The sequence below is a fragment of the Populus alba genome, chromosome 1 (assembly GCF_005239225.2).
Source record: "Populus alba chromosome 1, ASM523922v2, whole genome shotgun sequence".
NCBI classification, from domain to species: Eukaryota; Viridiplantae; Streptophyta; class Magnoliopsida; order Malpighiales; family Salicaceae; genus Populus; species Populus alba.
The window spans coordinates 46,127,477-46,146,350 of record NC_133284.1 but is presented as its reverse complement, the minus strand read 5'-3'; the positions used below and the strand labels follow the sequence as shown (position 1 = coordinate 46,146,350).

The window sequence follows — 18,874 nt, the reverse complement described above, 5'->3', positions numbered from 1 at the left end:
GATCGTGGAGTCATATTTTGAATTGCAAGGAGATTATGATAGAATCAGACCTCTCATAATTATAGTTAAACCATACAAGGAGATTAGCTTGCGTTTTAGTTACAGGATAGCGTGGTTAATCTTGGATTCTAAGTTATGATCATAAACTTCTTTATACAAAGGTTATCATTGTATCTAGCAAGTTGATGAAACATGTTGTGTTCTGCTTTACAAAAGTTAGCACAACCAAATTAGGTGGTCGGAGCTCACCATACACTACGTTTCAAAACATAGTATTGGACTTTTGTAATCATTGAATTACAAGTGGAAAGAGTTTTGTGTATATTCCAAGGATACCCTAAGCCCATGTCTCTTGATATTATAGCTGCTGCTCATGCTTTCCACGTTCATGTGACCTCGCCTGCCTGGAAAAAAGACATTGGGATTGAAGAGAGTGATATCCTACTTTCTTTCTCTTGCTTTTTCTTGGTTGAAGATTCAAGACAGTGATATATCTGTTGGGATGCAACTTTGGTGGACGCCCTGAGCTTAGAGAGTCGACAAGGATTTGTTGTCAAGTCAGTCCTTGATCTTTGATAGGGAAAAACATGTGATGTTTTGAGTCAACTGGGAGCGAGTTAGGTTGATATTCATTGATAACCATGAAAGTTACAGAGAATAAACTTGAAGGAGAGAAAAAACTGCAGTAAAGCCGAAATAATTAGCCCTTTAGTGTTTTAATTGCACCATGTGCTCGATCATGATAAAATATAACTCCATTTTTTTTTCTTAGAGAAGTTTTTGTTTTAAATGTTGATGTCCATGGAGACAAATCGGATGCTTTTTATTTAAAGCATAAACCCTGACACCATAATGGTTATGAGTTATGACTGCAACTTTCTTTTTTCCATGAAGCATCATCCCGGATTTATTGCAGGTGGTTAACTGGATCTTAAAGCAGCCTGATCAGAAGCTGGACACCACAATATTCAGGCCATGTGGCCTGAAATTTAACTAAGCAAGAGCGATATCTTGCTAATTAAGATGCAGATTTGTGGGGAGTTGAAGGTATGGCGAGGTTGGTGCCCCGTCGCCATCGTAGTCGTTGATGGAGGAAACACAGGGATCGGAGTGGGGAGTGGACAACGGAAAATTAATCAGTTAGATGGGAAATAAATCCTATGCAATCATTTCCTGCGATGACCCTTCTAATTTTCTTGAGCTCAAGCAAAGATTTGTTTTAGAGAATAGGAGAATTTAGCCACCAGGATGATCTCCAATTCTCACTGCCCGGAACCTTAATGTAAATTTCACTTCATTGACTTATAATGGGGTGTTTATCACGAAATAAGTAATTATTTGAAAGTAATTATATTTTTAAAGTATTTTTTATTTATAAATATATATAAATATATATATTTTTTAAAATTTATTTTTAATATTAATACATCAAAATAATTTAAAAACATAAACCTTTGTTCCTCAATGTTTTCTAGGTATGTTTGAGATTGTAATAGTAATACCAATTTAAAGTACTTTTAACTTATAAATATATTAAAATAATTTTTTTTAAAAAAATTATTTTTGATATCAGCATTTTAATATGATTTGAAACCATAAGTTTTTTTATTTTAAATAAAAAAAATTAAAATTTGAAGAAACATGTTATGCATTCCAAACAGAAAATAAAACTAAAATTATACCGCAAATCATGCTAAAAAGATAATTAGTATTTTTGACTGTACCAACTATTTACTTCAACAATATAGTAATCAGATGTTAAAATCATAGATTATTGTAAAAAAAAGGGATTAAACTAACAACATTATTAAATGAGTACGACAAATCCAAATAATTTTCTCAAGTATTAGTTGATTAATCCATGGATAAAATTGTAGGGGAGTAGAGATATGGATTAATTTTAGGATGAAGAAAAATGAAATGTTCTTTGTAGCAGCACATGGAGGTTAGAAAATCTAAATATTTGGGGAATCGAATGAAATTTTTTATTTATTACACAAACTTATCTTTATTATTTGAACATAAATGCTTTCATTTTTCAAAATCCCTCGGTGTACTTCAGTATTCGAGTTTTTTCTAAATCCGAAAGCTAATAAAAATTTAAAAAATAAATAAAAGGGTCCAAAAGCAAGCAGGGATAAAATCCGATAAAGGCTGCGAATCTAGAACCAGCCAATCAAAAAAGCCTGTGTGGTTATAGAAGGATATTTAGTAGCTCAAAGAGATAAACTTAGATGGATAAAGGGCCTGATGAGGCCCATTTTTAATATCCAAAAGACCCACAACTACTTTCTCTGCATGTGTTAAGGAAGTTCGACTTCAGCCCTGTCCCCCTGACCATCACGTTTCGAAACTCGCCTTTTTATTTATTTATTATTTATTTTATGGTTACCCTTTTGTCCTTTATTTATTTGTAAGGTAAAAACTCAAATAAGTCTTAGCTACTATAGCGGGATTCTTGATTTTTTTATTATATATATACATATATATATATATATCAATTAAATTTTATAATCCATTTTTGTTAATAATTTAATTCAATTTATATGTTTATGCATAGAAAATGATGTTGGTTTGCAGTAAGGTTGAAAAATATGTGAAGAGTTGGGACCAACACTTAATTGAAAACTTTAGGAACTAAATATTCATAAGCAATTTTTGGAGACTAAACTGAGTTGTAGCTTCGAAGCTAATTTGAGATTTGTCCAACCGTATTTTATCTCTAACAAATAGGGAGTTCTGTCATAATATGATTTTTTTTTAATAAAAATAAGGTTGTTTAATATTATTTTTGTTTTTAAAATTTTATAAACAAGATATGAAAACTTGTTTATTTTTTGTTTTTTTTTTTGAAAAAATAATAATATTGGCAACTAAAACTTTTAAAAATAAACAAGTAGGGTTTACAAGTTTTTTAAACTAGTTTTTTTCACACTATCAATGTGTTATGAGAAGGCTAGGTTCGAGAGTGAGGAAATGATAATGGATGCCTGGGGTACTAACCATCAACTAGTTCAAGCCCTTGAAATATATGTCGGGACCTAGTTTGAGGCCTTTAGGATTCAAGATGAGAGTGCTTGGTGTTTGGGTTAATACTTTGTTGCGGCATCTAAAATTCATGAGAATATTTAAGATTTGTTTGGAATTATAATAGTGGTGATGGTTTAAAGTGGTTTTTTTATTTAAAAATATATTTAAATGAATTTTTTTTAAAAATATTTTTAATATCAATATATTAAAATAATATAGAGTTATCAATGCCCGTAAAAAACTTCGGTTTATGAGGCTCAAAAGTCATTTGAAACTAGGTCTGGGGTGTCTGAGGTTTGGATATGATCGGTGCCAGGTTTGTGTTGGGTTTGATGCTGAGGTTTGCACCAAAGTCGGGTCTAGGATGCTTAAGGTTTAGTTAGGATTTGGTTTAGGGTGTCCGAGGCTTGGGCTAGATTGGTGGTGGGTGTCAAACTAAGACAGAGTCTAGGGCACTGGTAGTTAAATTTGGGATAGTGATGGGGTTCGGAGTAGGGTCGAGAATCGTGTTGTGGTTCAGACTAACATCAATTTCAGGGATCAAAGATTGGAGCTAGTCCGGGTTGCCTGTTGGCTCAAGCTAGGAACAATCTTATGGTCAGACTAAGACCTTGTCTTGGGAACTCAGGATTCAAGTTGGGGTTTACCCTAAAGCCTTGATTGGGGTACAGGTTAGATCCGATCTAGGATTGGTGTTAGGGCTTGGACCTGGATGAGTTCAAAGCACTTGTGGCTTGGGCTACGAGCAAGGTTGATGCTAGGAAATTTAGGGTTCGGGCCATGATCAAGTCCAGGACGCTAGTTGTTCGTGCTAAGACCGGTACCAGGGTACAAATAGAGCGCCTGAGGTGTGGACTAGGGGTGGGATCGATTCAAGGACTTAAATGAGTACGAGGTCCAGAGCATATAGGGTTCCGCTTAGGATCGGTGCTGGTGGTGGAATGGAACCTAGTATAGGGTGTACTAGTTACATGACCCGCAATATCCCGAGTTATTTTTTTTACATAAAAAATATAAAAAAACTAAGAATTAAAAGTATTAGGTCTTTTTGCAAAGCTATTCCCAAAAATCTTGAGTTTGGTTGTAACGCCTGATCTAAGAGTAATATTTATAATATTAATAATAACATAAACTTGCATGACTCAAGTTTAAGTGAGTGTGGCTGCAATACCAAATCTAATAGCTTTGGATGTAGGTCTGGCTGCAAGGTCGTGTTATAAAATTGTGATAATTAAATAAATTAATTAAAAAGAAAAAAAAATAATAATAAAAAACCAATAGAAAGAAAAAAAACTAATGAACAAAAAGAAAAAAAAATCTGAATTAATTAGGTTAACGTGTCAAACCTCAAATTCACGTCATGAAAGTTTGATAACTAAATAGAAATAAAAATTGACGGGTTTACCTAGAATTAACTATGTTAACCCATCAAATCAAGTTAACCCATCAAGCCAGGATACATGTCTCGAAAGTCTAATAATTAAATAGAAAGAAATTTAACATCAACAAACTAAACTAAATAAAAAAATTAATTAAAAAGATAAAAATTCAGGTTAACTTGTCAAATCAGGTTAACCCATCAAACTTGAGATCCATATTATGAAAGTCTGATAACTAAATAAAAGAAATAGCATTAACAAACTAAATCAAACAAAAAAAAAACTCATAAAAAAACAAAAAAAATTAAAAACTAAAAAAAAGAAGACAATTAAATAATATAATATAATATATAATATATTAATAATATAATATATTAATAATGAGAAAAGTGAAAGGCGTGAAAAAAAAAAAGGAGCTTTCAATCACTGATGTACAGGAGGTATAGAAAAAACTATAATGCTTTCCCTCACACATTTTAGAATATTACTTAATGGGTTCAAGTCGACATTAGATTCATATCACCTAAGGTTAGAATACAACATGGTCGAAGGCGCCCAAGGTTCAAATACGATGATATTTGGGGCACCACTATTTGAACTAGGATTGGTTTCAAGGTTCAGATCGGGACTAGATTCAGAGGTACCAAGTTTGGAGCATAAATTATATTTGAGAATTTGGCTTTGGAATTGTGTTCCAAGACGGGGATAAACTGGATCTTGGACTCGTGTTGTTATATTTTTATATATTTATTTCGGGTATTATATAAAATACAAAGAAAACTTTACAAATTCTTGTATAAAGAAAAACAAATAAAATACCCCTAGAACTGCCCAAAAATTACTTGTATAAACCTTAATGACAAATCACATCATCAAAATTCCGGCTAGCTATTCACTAGAATGTCCTTGTCTTTTTACATTATTGATACCTCAAAACTACATGCTGCAATAGACTGCATAACCTTTTGTCACTCAATTGCATCGATTTGCAGTTCTTATTGTCGGTCTCTATATCTGATCTGGTATGCCTTAATACATTGTTACTTAGGAGGTGTTAACAAATGAGATGTGTACCACCATTAACAAAGCTTAAGGCGTTGAAAAAGTTGTAAAATTGCTCGAAAGCCTGAAATCCTTGTCCATTCTCAGGTATCTTGACTTGAGATTAAAAGAGTTATTAATTAAAGGAGAGGAAGTAACATGTTTGAAGAGGTTTGGAGCTTTGGAATGCAGCTTTTGTAATCTCATTGACTTCAACAAGCACCATAATTATTGGGAAGAGATGCAGCTACCGAGCGTTTACAATTTTATAGTAGGACCTGCGGTTCCTTCACTTTCAAGAATACACAAGACATAGTTACAATTTTATAGTAGGGCCTGCGATTTCTTTTTCAAATATATTTTATGAGTAAATATATATTTTTGTTTAATTTATTAACTAAAAAATAGACTTCAATTAAAATCTTAAAAAGTTATTATTTACATGACAAGAAATGATTCTAATTAGTTAGATGTGAGTCTGCTATAATTAAATAAATATTTATCCTAAAAAAATTACATGTATAACTTAGTAGATATATTTATGGACCAATAAGATAAGTTTAAGTTCAAGAAAAAAGTTTGATCATTCTAAACCAGAATAATAGCTCAAAAATATAATAACTTTTGATCTAATAATTAAATTGTGCTTAAAAAGTTATTTTCATGTGACCAATAATCAAATGGCATTCTAGGTTGGTGTTTGTCATGGACTTTAAATTTTGACTTACCATGCTCTTTTTTTCAATCAATTATTCAAATATAGATATTAACTTGAACTATCTCTATGTTAAAGCTAAAATGAATTGGTAAAGATATATTTTGATTTTATCTATCATTTTAAATTTTTAAGTTAACATAATTTTTTTAATATGCTATTAGAGTTCAAAACCTTATTACCCTTAATTTTTTGTGATTAATTTTCTTTTAAAAATATAAACATAAGATAATTATAAGTTTAAACTTGAAAAGCTTTTTCTTCATAAGATTTATTAAAAAATAATATAAAAATCATTTTAAACTCACCCAATAACATAAGTTTTTTAAGTTAAAATAACTTTTTAAGCAATTTATCATAAAGTTTGATTAAGGAGGTGTGTTTTTGTTAATTTAATGCCAAAGTCAAGGTGGCTGTCTGTGAACCCTAGTTATTTATGGAATACTCGAGATGCAATAAAATCAATTAACTTTGCTCATAGTTTGTGTAGAAGGCAGGCCGGCAAGTTGGGTGGGAATCAAATATACAAAAATACAAATGGCAATGAACATGTCAGGCATTCACTAGCACTTCAAGTTGATCAAAGTTTATTAAATTTGAGTAAATAGTCCTAATTTTGTTTTTCCTGGTCACCATTTACCTATTAAAATGATTAATAGCTGGCTAATTGCCCATTATTTAAATCTTGGTTGGTGACATCAAACTCCTTCTGCTTCAAAAAGTCGTGGTCTCACGTTATTCCTTCTTTCTTTTTTGTCAAGGAATATATATCGTCATATATATATTTTCAGATTTTCTTCCTCAAAAAATAGTGTGATCTGGTGAGCTTTTCTTCAAATTTTGAGGTTCTTGATTTGATCGAAGGGCTGCGAAACGATCCGTGAATATTTCCCTTATTTCTTAACCATTACAAATGTATTAAAATCCCATTCCAATCTCCAAAATATATGCTCAGAAACACATTTATTTTTAAAAATAAATAAAATTTTAACTCGTGATTGCTTAATTATCAAAATTCTGATATCATGTTCAAAAAATTATCTTAACTAAAAAACTTAAGCTGTTAGGTGAGATTTTAAAATATAATTTATATTATTCTCTAACAAAATTGTCATAAAAAACCAACAAAAAAACTAAGAGTTCGTTTATTTTTACTTTTCAAAAATGCTTTTAAAAAATTAAATTTTTTTATTTAATTTTAAATTATAATTTTTTTGTGTTTTCAGATATTTTTTAGTATGCTGATGTTAGATTTTTTTTTTTAAAAAAAATATTTTGATTTATTTCTAAGTAAAAAATATTAAAAAAAAACAACCATTATTACACTATCAAACACCCTTTAAATTACAAATAAATATAAGATGTTTGGTTTTTAAAAATAAAAAAGATTAACTATATATTTAATAAAAAAATAAAGGGACAAAATAACAGCCACCTTTTATATATATATATATATATATATTTATATATATATATATATATAAAATCACCTTTTATAACGATTGTGATGTTATGTTTTGTCCGAATTGCAGCCAATACTAATATTTTTTTGGTCGAGACTTGAGAAGCCTTCTGTGGCCACGAAAAGCCACCAGGCACAACAACACTTGCAATTTTTTTTATTTAGTCTATAAACCATTGGCTGACACAAATAAATTGCTTTTCTCTACGCTACACTAATTCATTCCTTTCTTAGCTGTGCGTACCACATTCTTTTCTCCCTTCATGACTGCTTCTCTAATTCATTCTGAGTTTAGTCAGATCATCGTTTGAAGATCTTTGTTGTGAATTGTCTTGACTTGATCAGATCAGAGTTCAGGATATAGTTTCTTGCTCATTGTGTTCTTACAAGCTACAGTAAAGCGTGACATAGAAGTATCTTATTGAGCTTCACAAACAATTTATTGGTGTCATCAATCTAGAGATTGCTTGAGTGACAAACATTTGTATCTCTTTGATGCTCAGGACCTAATTGGCATATTCTCATCTAGTTTTTGGCTGATAGTTGATCTTACCCTTTATGGTGGTTCTCGGTTTCCTTGTGTTCATCTTGGAAAATGTTCTTCTAGTTTCTGTATTGGTATTATCCTCGTATGGAATACTTTGCTTCCTTTTATGATTCTTTTTTGCTCTGAACTTCACCTTCTTTCTTTCTCTCAAAGCAGGAGAGGAGGTTTCCTGGTTGTCGACCAGCTTGGCACTGGTTCCTTCTTCTGTGTGCTAATCAAAATCCTTGAAGACAATAAAATGGACCGAGTATGTTTTCCTTTCACTTTTGCTCAATCTTGTTAGTGCTATTTTCTTGTTGTATTTTACTTGATCATGCTTAAGAAAGCAAGAATCCCCAGCTTGCTTTTTTGTTTAACCCAACAATTTCCTACTGGTACGACGAGCTTTGAGTAGAGGTTTATGCTATCAGTGAATCCAATGGTAGCAACTCGCCACGGTACAGCTTTCTGCATTATATCTCATACGAACATTATAGATAGTTGAATGAGATGGCAAGTAAAAAAAAAAAGTAATAACTCACTCGGTGTAAAGAGAATTTTCATTCAATTGGACACTAAGATTTTAACCTTAAGATGAGAGGACCAAAATTGTAAGTTTAGTAAAATAGCAGCTCTTTTTTTAAAAAAATTAGCCTTAAGATCTTGTCCAATTTGTTTTTGGCCCTTTTAGTTTGAAAATTGTATGATTTATCCAAGACATTACTTTTTTGCACATTTCAATCCCTAAATTTGAGATACAAGCGAAAAAAATCCCAAATTAAATGATAAAATAGAAAAAGGTTGTTGGTTTGGCTATATTTTGATACCTAAGAAGATCGATCTCAATATTAACGAGTTTTATTCAATGAGAGGAGTCCTATTAAAAGTCTTTTTAAACTTTTATATTGCCTTAAAAAGTATATCAAGGTTGATTATGTGTTTTTGGAATTTTTTGGCGTTTTTAAGTTGATGGATTGGAGTTTTTAGATTTTAAAAATATTTATTAGGTATTTTTAAGTAAAAATAGATTGCATAATAAATTTTAAAAGTCGGAAAACATCTCCTAATTTCTCAGCCATCTCTCTAGTGAGCAGATTCTTGGCATTAGAGACAACTCTTCATTTACTTTGGCTCTATCTCTTTTACTTCTATTTTATTTTTACCTTTGTATGTTCCATGTCATTGATCTTTCATTATTGGCTTTTTGAAACATTGGCATATTTACATAGTACCATTCATAGGAGATATCTTAAGTTTTAAAATTGACATAAATTTATTGGAGGTGAAATTAAATGTGTAATAATGTAAAAAAAAAAAATAATGCAATATCACCTATTGAGTATATAGTTAGTTTGTCTATACACCTTTTTTTTTTTTTATTAAAAAGAAATACATTAATTTACTAGAAATCCACCTACGGACCTATTGGTATTGTAAAATTATTAGTAAGATCCGCCTATAATCCACCTATTGAGTATATATAGTTAGTTTATCTATACACCCATTTTTATTTTAAAAAAAACACATTATCAAGGATAAGGGAAATATCATTCCTCTCCTCATTGAATTTTTTTTTTTTCTTTTTTTTTATCTTTTCATGTTTTGTTGATTGATGATTGGGCTTGATGTATTTTTTTTTTTTTTTGTTATTGCGGTCTCAAAAAAACATTTTGACATTGTGTTGGCTTTTTATTTTGAAAAACAAATTGATTTTGTTGTTTGTGAAAAAATAAAAATAAGAGAGGACCAAAACTAAAAGTAATGTGAAATGGTAGCCTTTTATTTAAAAAAAAAACAAATTCTCATTTGGTCCTTTGTTTTTTTTAATTCTCCCATTTTTTTTTAAATTTTATCCTTCTATGTTGTATTGATTGATTATTTAGCTTGATGATTTGTTTTGTATTACTTTCTGTCAATTTATTCACAGTCTAAAAAAAAATACATTCCAACATTGGATTTGTTCTCAATTAGTTGAAAAACAATCAAGTTTATTGTTTGGAAAAAATGAAAGATGAGAGGACCAAAATTGAAAGTTTGGTCATATAACAACTCTTTTTTGAAAATTTAGCCTTAAGATTTTGTCTAATTTCTTTTTGGTCATTTTAGTTCAAAAATTATTCCAAGACTTTATTTTATTCACATTTTAGTCGCTAGATTTGAGAGAGAAAAGAAAAAATCACACGTTAAATGATAAAATAGAGAAAAAGTTGTTAGTTGACCATATTTCAATAGCAAAAAAGGTCGATCTCAATGTTAATGATTCTTATTCAATAAGAAGAGTCTCATTGAAGTCTTGTTAAACCTTCATATTTCCTTAAAAAAGTATATCAATGTTGATTATGTGTTTTTGGATCTTTTGGAATTTTTGAGTTGATAGATTGGATTTTTGAGATTGTAAGAATATTTATTAGGTGTTTTGTAAGTAAAAATGGCATTAAATAATGGATTTTAAGGTCGAAAAAACACCCTTTAATTTTTCAGCCACCTCTCTAGTGAGAAGATTCTTTGTATTAGATGACTCTTCATTTGTTTTTTCTTAAAAAAAACTAGGCAGATGACATATTGTCCGTCCAATTTAAAATCTAAAATTGGTGAAAACATTCTCAAGTATTTTTTTTTAAAAATAAAGTGAACAATGCATCATCCATTGTAACAAATTTTGGTTCCCATTGATGAAAAAATCAAGTTTCAAGTTTTCCCCTAAAATCCTATTTTCAACATGTTTTTACCTAAATATATGAAAAAAAAAACCATCCTAGAAATTTCAATAATCTTATTTCAAACCCAAAACACCCTCTAATCAATCTAAAATCCAAAATCAATCTTAACAAAAAACACTTTCTAGATTTCGATATATTTTTTCTAGCATGGTTAAAAGCCAAAATCACTTATGTCAAACTCTTCTCTTGAATACAAACCCAACGAAGCCAATATTGTGTGTTTTTTTTTTAAATGTGATTGATCAAAAGGAAACAAATACCCAAAGCTCTAGGGACTAATATTGAAATTAAGGGATTAAAATGAAATTTAACCAAAACTACATGACGAAATAAAAAAAATTTAAGGACCAAAACGAGAAATATAAAAAAGTAAAGCACCAAAATAAACTTTTACTAAAACTATAGGGATCAAATAAATAAAAAGTGTGATATTTTTATGGACTAGAATGCGTAATTTTAAAACCTGCCCCAACCTAGCGGGTCGACTCGGGACCCGGCTGACTCGGGGCTGGAACCAAGCCGGTTTTAAGAAAAAATACAAGAAGTAAAAAACCCAGTTGACTTGGCGGGGCGACTCGGTGATCCAGGAATAACCCGTAACCCGAGCCTTAGGTCAGATCAACTATCGGGTCGGGTTTTAAAACTCTGCTAGGATGTAATTTAATTGTTCATTCTGTTTTATTATATTGGACATAAATTAAGATGAAGAATAAGATATTGGGCGCTTTAGCAACTAATGAACTAAAATCATATTACATTAAATTAATTTAGTTTAACGAACCCATTACATGTTCTTAACTTTTTTTTCTTGAGAACTATTATTTTTTAGGTTATCACTATAAGCATTTTTCCTTGTAAGGACATCCTAATTGAAATAATTGTCTTATGATTTCATGGTCTAATTTAGGTTGTTTAAAATCCTGTAAATTGAATTGAATTTATAAGATTAAATCAATTTTTATAATTAGAACCCTTATGAGGATACTAATTTAAATTTCAAATGAAATTTAATTGCTAAAAAGAAAATCTAAGAGATATCTTTTTATTTGCAAATCAATTCCTACTAAAATTAACTTTGAAAATAATATTTTTAAAACACCTTTTTTTTCCTTCTAAAAACCATATCTCATAAAAAAAACATCTTAAGGATAGATATAACAATTTATAACAGCACGCAAGAATAGATATAATGCTTAGCCGAGGTGTGGTTGAAATACATCCGACTATAGGTTTTATAATCTTAAAAAGTAAATAGACAAATCATTACTTGACTAAGCTAGAAACATCCACACGAGTCTACAGAGGGATAAATCTATAACAAAAATGATTTTTTGAAAGAAAAATAGGTATTTAAACATAAAATTGTATTAAGTTATTTATTGAATTTAAAATTAATTTTTTAAATTTTTTTGAAGTTATGACCACTTCTGCAAAAGTGCTCACTGCGACTAGCCCAAAAAGTTATGGGCAAATTATAACATATACTAAAAGAGATGAGTATCCTTCTCATTGTTTACCTAGACATAGATTATTGTGAATTGGAGCAGTATAATGACAGAATTGTCCTTAGCAAAGAAACTTGCTAACTATGCAGTTGGGGTAGGTTTGTCTTTTTCATGGGATACAATTGGTATTGAAAGAATGATTGAGGATAAAATAGTTTGTTTATGATTTTTGAGCTATATTATAGATATTGATTTTCCCTTCAAGAAACAAAATTTTAACCTTTGGGTTGAGGGCTTCTTTAGTTTTTTTTTTTTTTAAATAAACAGTGGAGATATAACCATTACCCCTGAAGGGGGAAAATATAAATGTATTAAGGGGCTTCATCGTCCTTTTCTTTTATTAAAACAATTCAAATACGAAACTACCCTTGGATTTCAACAAACAAGGCTGCGTGTAGGGATATTTTCATCGTTTCCAAATGGTTACCACACCCAGGCGCGTGAGTGTAGTATGTTTGCCAGACCCAAACGCCTTGGTCTGCGCCTGATTTCTAGACCTAGGGCCTATGGGTCTGGTGACCACACTAGATCTACGACGCTTGGTCTTGACAATCATGTTAGACCTAAAGCGCTTTCGCCATACCCAATCGCCTAGGTCTAAAGACAAGGCCAAACCTATAGCGCTTGGGTTTTGGCAACCATGTCAGATCTACAACAATTGAGTCTTGCAAGCCTGACCCATGCGCCTAAGCCTTGGGTCAGACAAATATTCCAGACCCAAATTACATATTTGTCAACTCCAAGTAATGTGGGTTTGGCATTATACTAGGCTCAAAATGCTTGGATTAGACGGTTATCCAAGTCCATGTTAACGTGAGTCTGGCAGTTCCCACTGCAATTACCATAACCATTTATATTATTGAGCCATCTATCTACTAACATGCTATTTGATAATAGGATGGCTATTTGTTTTTATGTGTATGTTTGTTAGTCGGCAGCAGCCTGAGAAAAAGAACAAAGAGAGGCTTCTGAGACAATGAGACAGTAGGCGGAAGAGAGAGGGGGGCGGGGAGGCTAGCTTGTCTTTTTTTTTTTCCCTAACTGAAAAACATCAATCATTGTTTTCCATTCATTAATGCTGATTTGGTGTCTGTAGGAGCGCCCACAAAAGAAGAGGGTTAAACATACCGATCCATTTTGGGATCATGTTGAGAAGACAAATGATGATGGTCCTTTCAAGTGCAAATTTTGCAAATCTACATTTGCTGCGTCTACTTCAATCTCAAGGTTCAAATATCATTTGTCAGGAGAAAGTGGGAAAGGAGTTGGTATTTGTGGAAGAGTACCCGTTGATGTTAAAGCAGCAGCGTACCAAGCAATGCACAAAAAACAAAATGCAATCCCACCAATTGATCATACAGTTCCAAATGTAGAAGCTCAAAGAACAGAGCAAGAAGGGAGGGATCTCCCGGATATGGCAATGGAAGATTGGACAGAGAGTACGGGATGGGAAGGAGTTTATGAAGGCATGCTAGATACAGAAAATTTGACACACAGCAGAGCAGTGGAAGGGATTGAACTTATTGACCAAGGGGCAGATGTTTCAGATGGTGGAGTGCAGAATTTGACAGACAACTTCACCGGTAGTGTGTCCATAGTTACTGGCGAAAGTAGAGTTTCTGAAGGGCTTCATGTACATAAGGCTAAAGGAGAAGCATTACTGACAACAAAGCTGGTAGGTCAGGCTTCTGACAGAAATAAGGAGATGATCTGGTCTTGGTTAATGAAGGATGACGTCTTAAGTGTTGGCATTTATGGGATGGGCGGTGTCGGAAAAACATCGCTGGTGACGCATATCCATAATCAGCTGCTACAAAGACCAAGTTCTTTCAATTATGTGTTTTGGGTTACTGTATCACAAAATTTCACCATCAGTAAATTGCAGTATCTTATTGCCAAAGCTATTAATTTAGACCTTTCAAATGAAGAGGATGAGAATAGAAGAGCGGCAAAGTTGTCTAAAGCATTAGTTGCAAAGGGAAAGTCTGTTCTCATTCTAGATGATTTGTGGAATCATTTTCTGCTAGAAAAGGTGGGCATACCTGTTGAAGTGAACGCGTGCAAGTTGATTCTCACAAGTCGATCGTTAGAAGTTTGTCGGCGGATGGGTTGCCGAGAGATCATCAAAGTAGAGCTTCTTACTGAAGAAGAAGCTTGGACTTTGTTGGCGGAGAAACTTGGGCATGACGCAGCACTTTCTCCTGAAGTCGTACAGATAGCAAAATCTGTTACAGCAGAATGTGCTTGTCTGCCGCTTGGGATTATAGCAATGGCCGGAAGCATGAGGGAAGTGGATGACTTGCATGAATGGAGGAATGCATTGACAGAATTGAAACAATCAGAAGTTAGGGCAGAAGACATGGAACCTGAGGTATTCCATATTTTGAGATTTAGTTATATGCGCTTGAATGACTCAGCGTTGCAGCAGTGTCTCTTATACTGTGCATTTTTTCCAGAGGATTTCACCGTAGATAGAGAAGACTTGATAGGTTATTTGATCGATGAGGGAATAATTCAACCAATGAAGAGCAGGCAGGCAGAATATGATAGAGGTCAGGCTATGCTTAACAAGCTTGAAAATGCTTGCTTGTTGGAAAGTTTTTTCAGCAAAGAAAACTACCGATTTTTCAAGATGCATGACTTGATTCAAGATATGGCTCTTCAGAAACTGAGGGAGAACTCTCCAGTCATGGTTGAAGGTAGGGAGCAACTTAAAGAATTACCAGATGAGAGCGAGTGGAAAGAGGAAGTCGTGAGAGTTTCTTTAATGGAAAATTACGTAAAGGAAATTCCCTCTGGCTATTCACCAATGTGTCCCAAGCTTTCAACATTGTTTTTAACCTCAAATACCAAGCTAGAAATGATTGCGGATTCCTTTTTCAAACATTTGCAAGGGCTCAAGGTTCTTGATCTATCATGCACCGTTATCCGGGAATTGCCATGTTCCTTCTCCAATTTGGTGAATCTCACTGCATTATATCTCAGAAGGTGTGAGATGCTAAGATATATACCATCATTAGCAAAGCTTAGGGAGTTGAGGAAATTGGATCTCCGCTATACTGCACTTGAAAAACTGCCCCAGGGGATGGAAATGCTGTCCAATCTCAGGTATCTTTTTCCTTTTTTCTTCTCTTTACCTTCTTTTCCACTGTGAAATACTTGGATCAAGATTTATAGATTTGAAATAGCAAACATCCGAAAGGATAAAATAACTGACACCATTGATCCTTCTCCTGTACTATTTCAGGTATCTTAATCTTTATGGAAATAGTCTATTGGAGCTTCCTTCTGGTATATTGCCCAATCTCTCCCGCCTACAATTCCTTAGCGTTAACCGGGCGTTGGGCATTTTCAAGACATTACTAATAGAGGAAGTAGCATGCTTGAAGAGGTTGGAAACTTTGAGGTACCAATTCAGTGATCTCGTTGACTTCAAGAAGTACCTCAAATCTCCGGAAGGGAGACAACCTCTAACCTCATACATCTTCATAATAGGACAAGTAGGTGTGGATCCATATATAGATGATATACTTCATATGACGCCAGAGGAAGTCTTTTATAAAGAAGTTGCGCTGCATGATTGCGATATCGGTGAAAAAGGAACGTTTCTTGAGCTCCCAGAAGATGTTTCAGCTTTGTCAATTGGAAGATGTCACGACGCAAGGAGCTTATGCGATGTTTCTCCATTTAAACATGCAACTTCACTGAAGTCTTTCGTGATGAGGGAATGTGATGGGATAGAGTGCTTGGTTTCGATGTCAGAATCCTCCACAGATATATTTGAAAGCCTCGAATCGCTATACCTTAGAACTTTGAAGAAGTTTCGTGTCTTCATTACAAGAGAAGGTGCTGCTCCACCACCATGGCAATCTAATGGTACCTTTTCCCTTCTTAAAAGGTTGAGAATAGGTGCATGTCCAAGTATGAAGAATCTGCTCTCCGTCGACTTGTTACCAAATCTCACGAACTTGGAAGTGATTGAAGTTGATGGCTGTGACCAAATGGAGGAGATAATAGCAATAGAGGATGAAGAAGAAGGTGTGATGGTTGAAGACAGAAGCAGCAGCAGCACCCACTACGCTGTTACCATTCTCCCAAATTTGAAGGCTTTGAAATTAAGCAACTTACCGGAGCTAAAAAGCATTTTCCACGGGGAAGTGATTTGTGGTTCTCTACAAGAAATTCTTGTGGTTAACTGCCCAAATCTAAAGAAGATACCACTCTCTCATCGCAACCATGCTAATGGCCAAACACCACTTCGAAAAATCCAGGCATATCCAAAAGAATGGTGGGAATCAGTGGTGTGGGACAATTCCACCAGTAAGAATGCCCTTCAACCCCTCTGTGTGTTTCGGGAGTCTTTATATTAGTAGTGGGAAGAGCAGGCAGGCAGGAAGTTGAATAAATGCATGGCCTAAATGGTATGGCTCTGAATCTGTATCGTTTAAATCTTCTTCCTCATCTGTTTCATTTTAATTTCTACGTTAGTATTTCCGAGTGTCCACCTTCCAATGCTTTTTTCCATTTTGTCACTCCTCACTTCCACTTTCACCATTTTCTTTTACTTGCGAGTCCAGAGAGATCAGAGTATCCATCCCGTTGAATTATCACAAGAAACCTAAAGAATTGAAATTTTTGGAGAAGGTGCCAATAAAATTGGGAAGAGATGCAGACAGCTTCGAACTTGTAAAATATCTAGAGTTTAAAAATACCAGTGGAGAATCGTAATTTATCTATAACTAAAATGCACCAATCTTTAATTATGCAAGAATTATTGTGCATTCTCTCACAATAATATGTTGATTAAAGTAGTGTATTTTTTTAAATTTCTCACTTTTTGATTCTCAAACTTTTATTTTGCATGATTTGACCTTTATAAGCCAAAGTTAGCCCCTAATTGTATATTTTTTTTAGGAGAGAGGGTTGAATTAAAAAGTTAGGGGACTGGAGTAAACATCTCGGGTAACATAAAACTTTCATTAAAAACCAGTCCCTTGAATTTTAAAAAATACATTTTAGTACCTAACTTGATTTTTTTTTTGTTTATTTCTTTTCTATTGGGAGGAGAGAGATGGAGTTGCCGAATTCCGACTTACAAAGAGAAAGTGGTCGTTGTGGAAGATTACGACCACCAAAATGGTTGCATTTATGTGTGTGTGTGTTTTTTTTTTTTTTTTACCTTTAAAACACATAAAAAACATATATGAGCTCGGGAATAATTTTTGTTTTGGGTGGATTTCTGATTTTGGGGTGGTTTATAAGGTTTTTGGTGGCCATGGATTAACTTAACAAGGTTTCTAGGGTCTTTTCTAGGTGTTTTCGGTTACAAATGGCTTGAGAACTAGTTTTTGGGTGAAAAAAACAAAGGACCTTGTTTTGCGGCCACTGTGGTGGCCGGATTCTAAGTTGCGTAGACAACGCATTGTCTGTTGACATAGGTGACATGTCCATTGTTTTTTGATATATCTGCCCCATTAAACTTAAAAAAAAAAGGCCTGCATGTGAGTCGTTGCTTTATTGGGCCAGGCCTAAAAGTGTCTGGCTTGAATTTTTTTTTTCCAGTTTTTATTTAAAATAATGCATTATTTGTGTATATTTTTTTAAATAAATTTTGGATTTACGTTTTAGTTAGATTGTGATTATTTTTAAATGATATTGGGTATGTTTAATTTTTAAAAATGTAGGTATGATTCATTTGCGATTTTTCTTAATTTTATATAGATTAATTTTTTTAAATATTGATTTTTTAGTAAGATTTTTCATATTTGCAGTCTTGCATTGTTTTTTTTTTCTTTAAAAAAAAAATTATTATTCAAAATTTTTTATATGTGTGTCGGTTTCTAATATAAATATTATTTGTTTTTCAATTAAAAATTTATTTTAATAGAGGAATTCATTATACATAATCATTTAAATTACTCGTGTTGCGATGTTAGATATCTTGATTTTTATTTTTCGCTTGGTTTTGTCAATTTTTTTTTAATTGTTGATGATTGTTTTTTCATTGCTTTTCAAAATGGTTAGTGATTTGTTTAATTAGACACATATATATGTTTTTTTGATTTACATTTAAGAGTATTTTTGTGCGCAAAAAAAATACGCTGAGTAATTATATATATATATATATATATATATATATATATATATATATAAACACACACACACATACATTTTATCATGTTTTAATGTTTAAGATTTGATGCTTATTCTTATGATTTTTTTTATCGAATCTTTTAAGAAAGTTTCACCCTTCAATTCTAGTTTACATTGTATTGTTTTTTTTTTTCTCCATTCTTTTGATATTTGTCTTTTTGTTAATGTTTTTATTCTTTTTAATTTAACTCTCAAATTTAAAATTTGTTGTTGCCTTTTGATTTATTTTTTATTTAAATTTAAACAATTATTTTTTTTGTATTTTGTATTTTTTTATGTTACATTTTTGTGATTTTAACCCTCATGATTTTTTTAAGTATAGTGATTCCAGTCTTATAACCCA

The 18,874-nt window shown here is 32.3% G+C and overlaps 1 protein-coding gene across 1 annotated transcript; it reads left to right on the top strand.

Moving 5' to 3' along the window:
• Positions 1-8,330: 8,330 nt before the first annotated feature.
• LOC118058617 (probable disease resistance protein At1g61300) lies at positions 8,331-16,854 on the top strand. Its single transcript, XM_035071340.1, has 3 exons — positions 8,331-8,421; positions 13,475-15,486; positions 15,626-16,854. Exons 1-3 carry the CDS (start codon positions 8,413-8,415, stop codon positions 16,746-16,748), a joined length of 3,144 nt encoding a protein of 1,047 aa, XP_034927231.1. The 5' UTR covers positions 8,331-8,412; the 3' UTR covers positions 16,749-16,854.
• Positions 16,855-18,874: the final 2,020 nt, after the last annotated feature.

Coding starts and splice junctions, on each gene's coding strand:
- LOC118058617 (XM_035071340.1), top strand. Junction 15,487..15,625: donor GAAATGCTGTCCAATCTCAG/GTATCTTTTTCC, acceptor GTACTATTTCAG/GTATCTTAATCTTTATGGAA.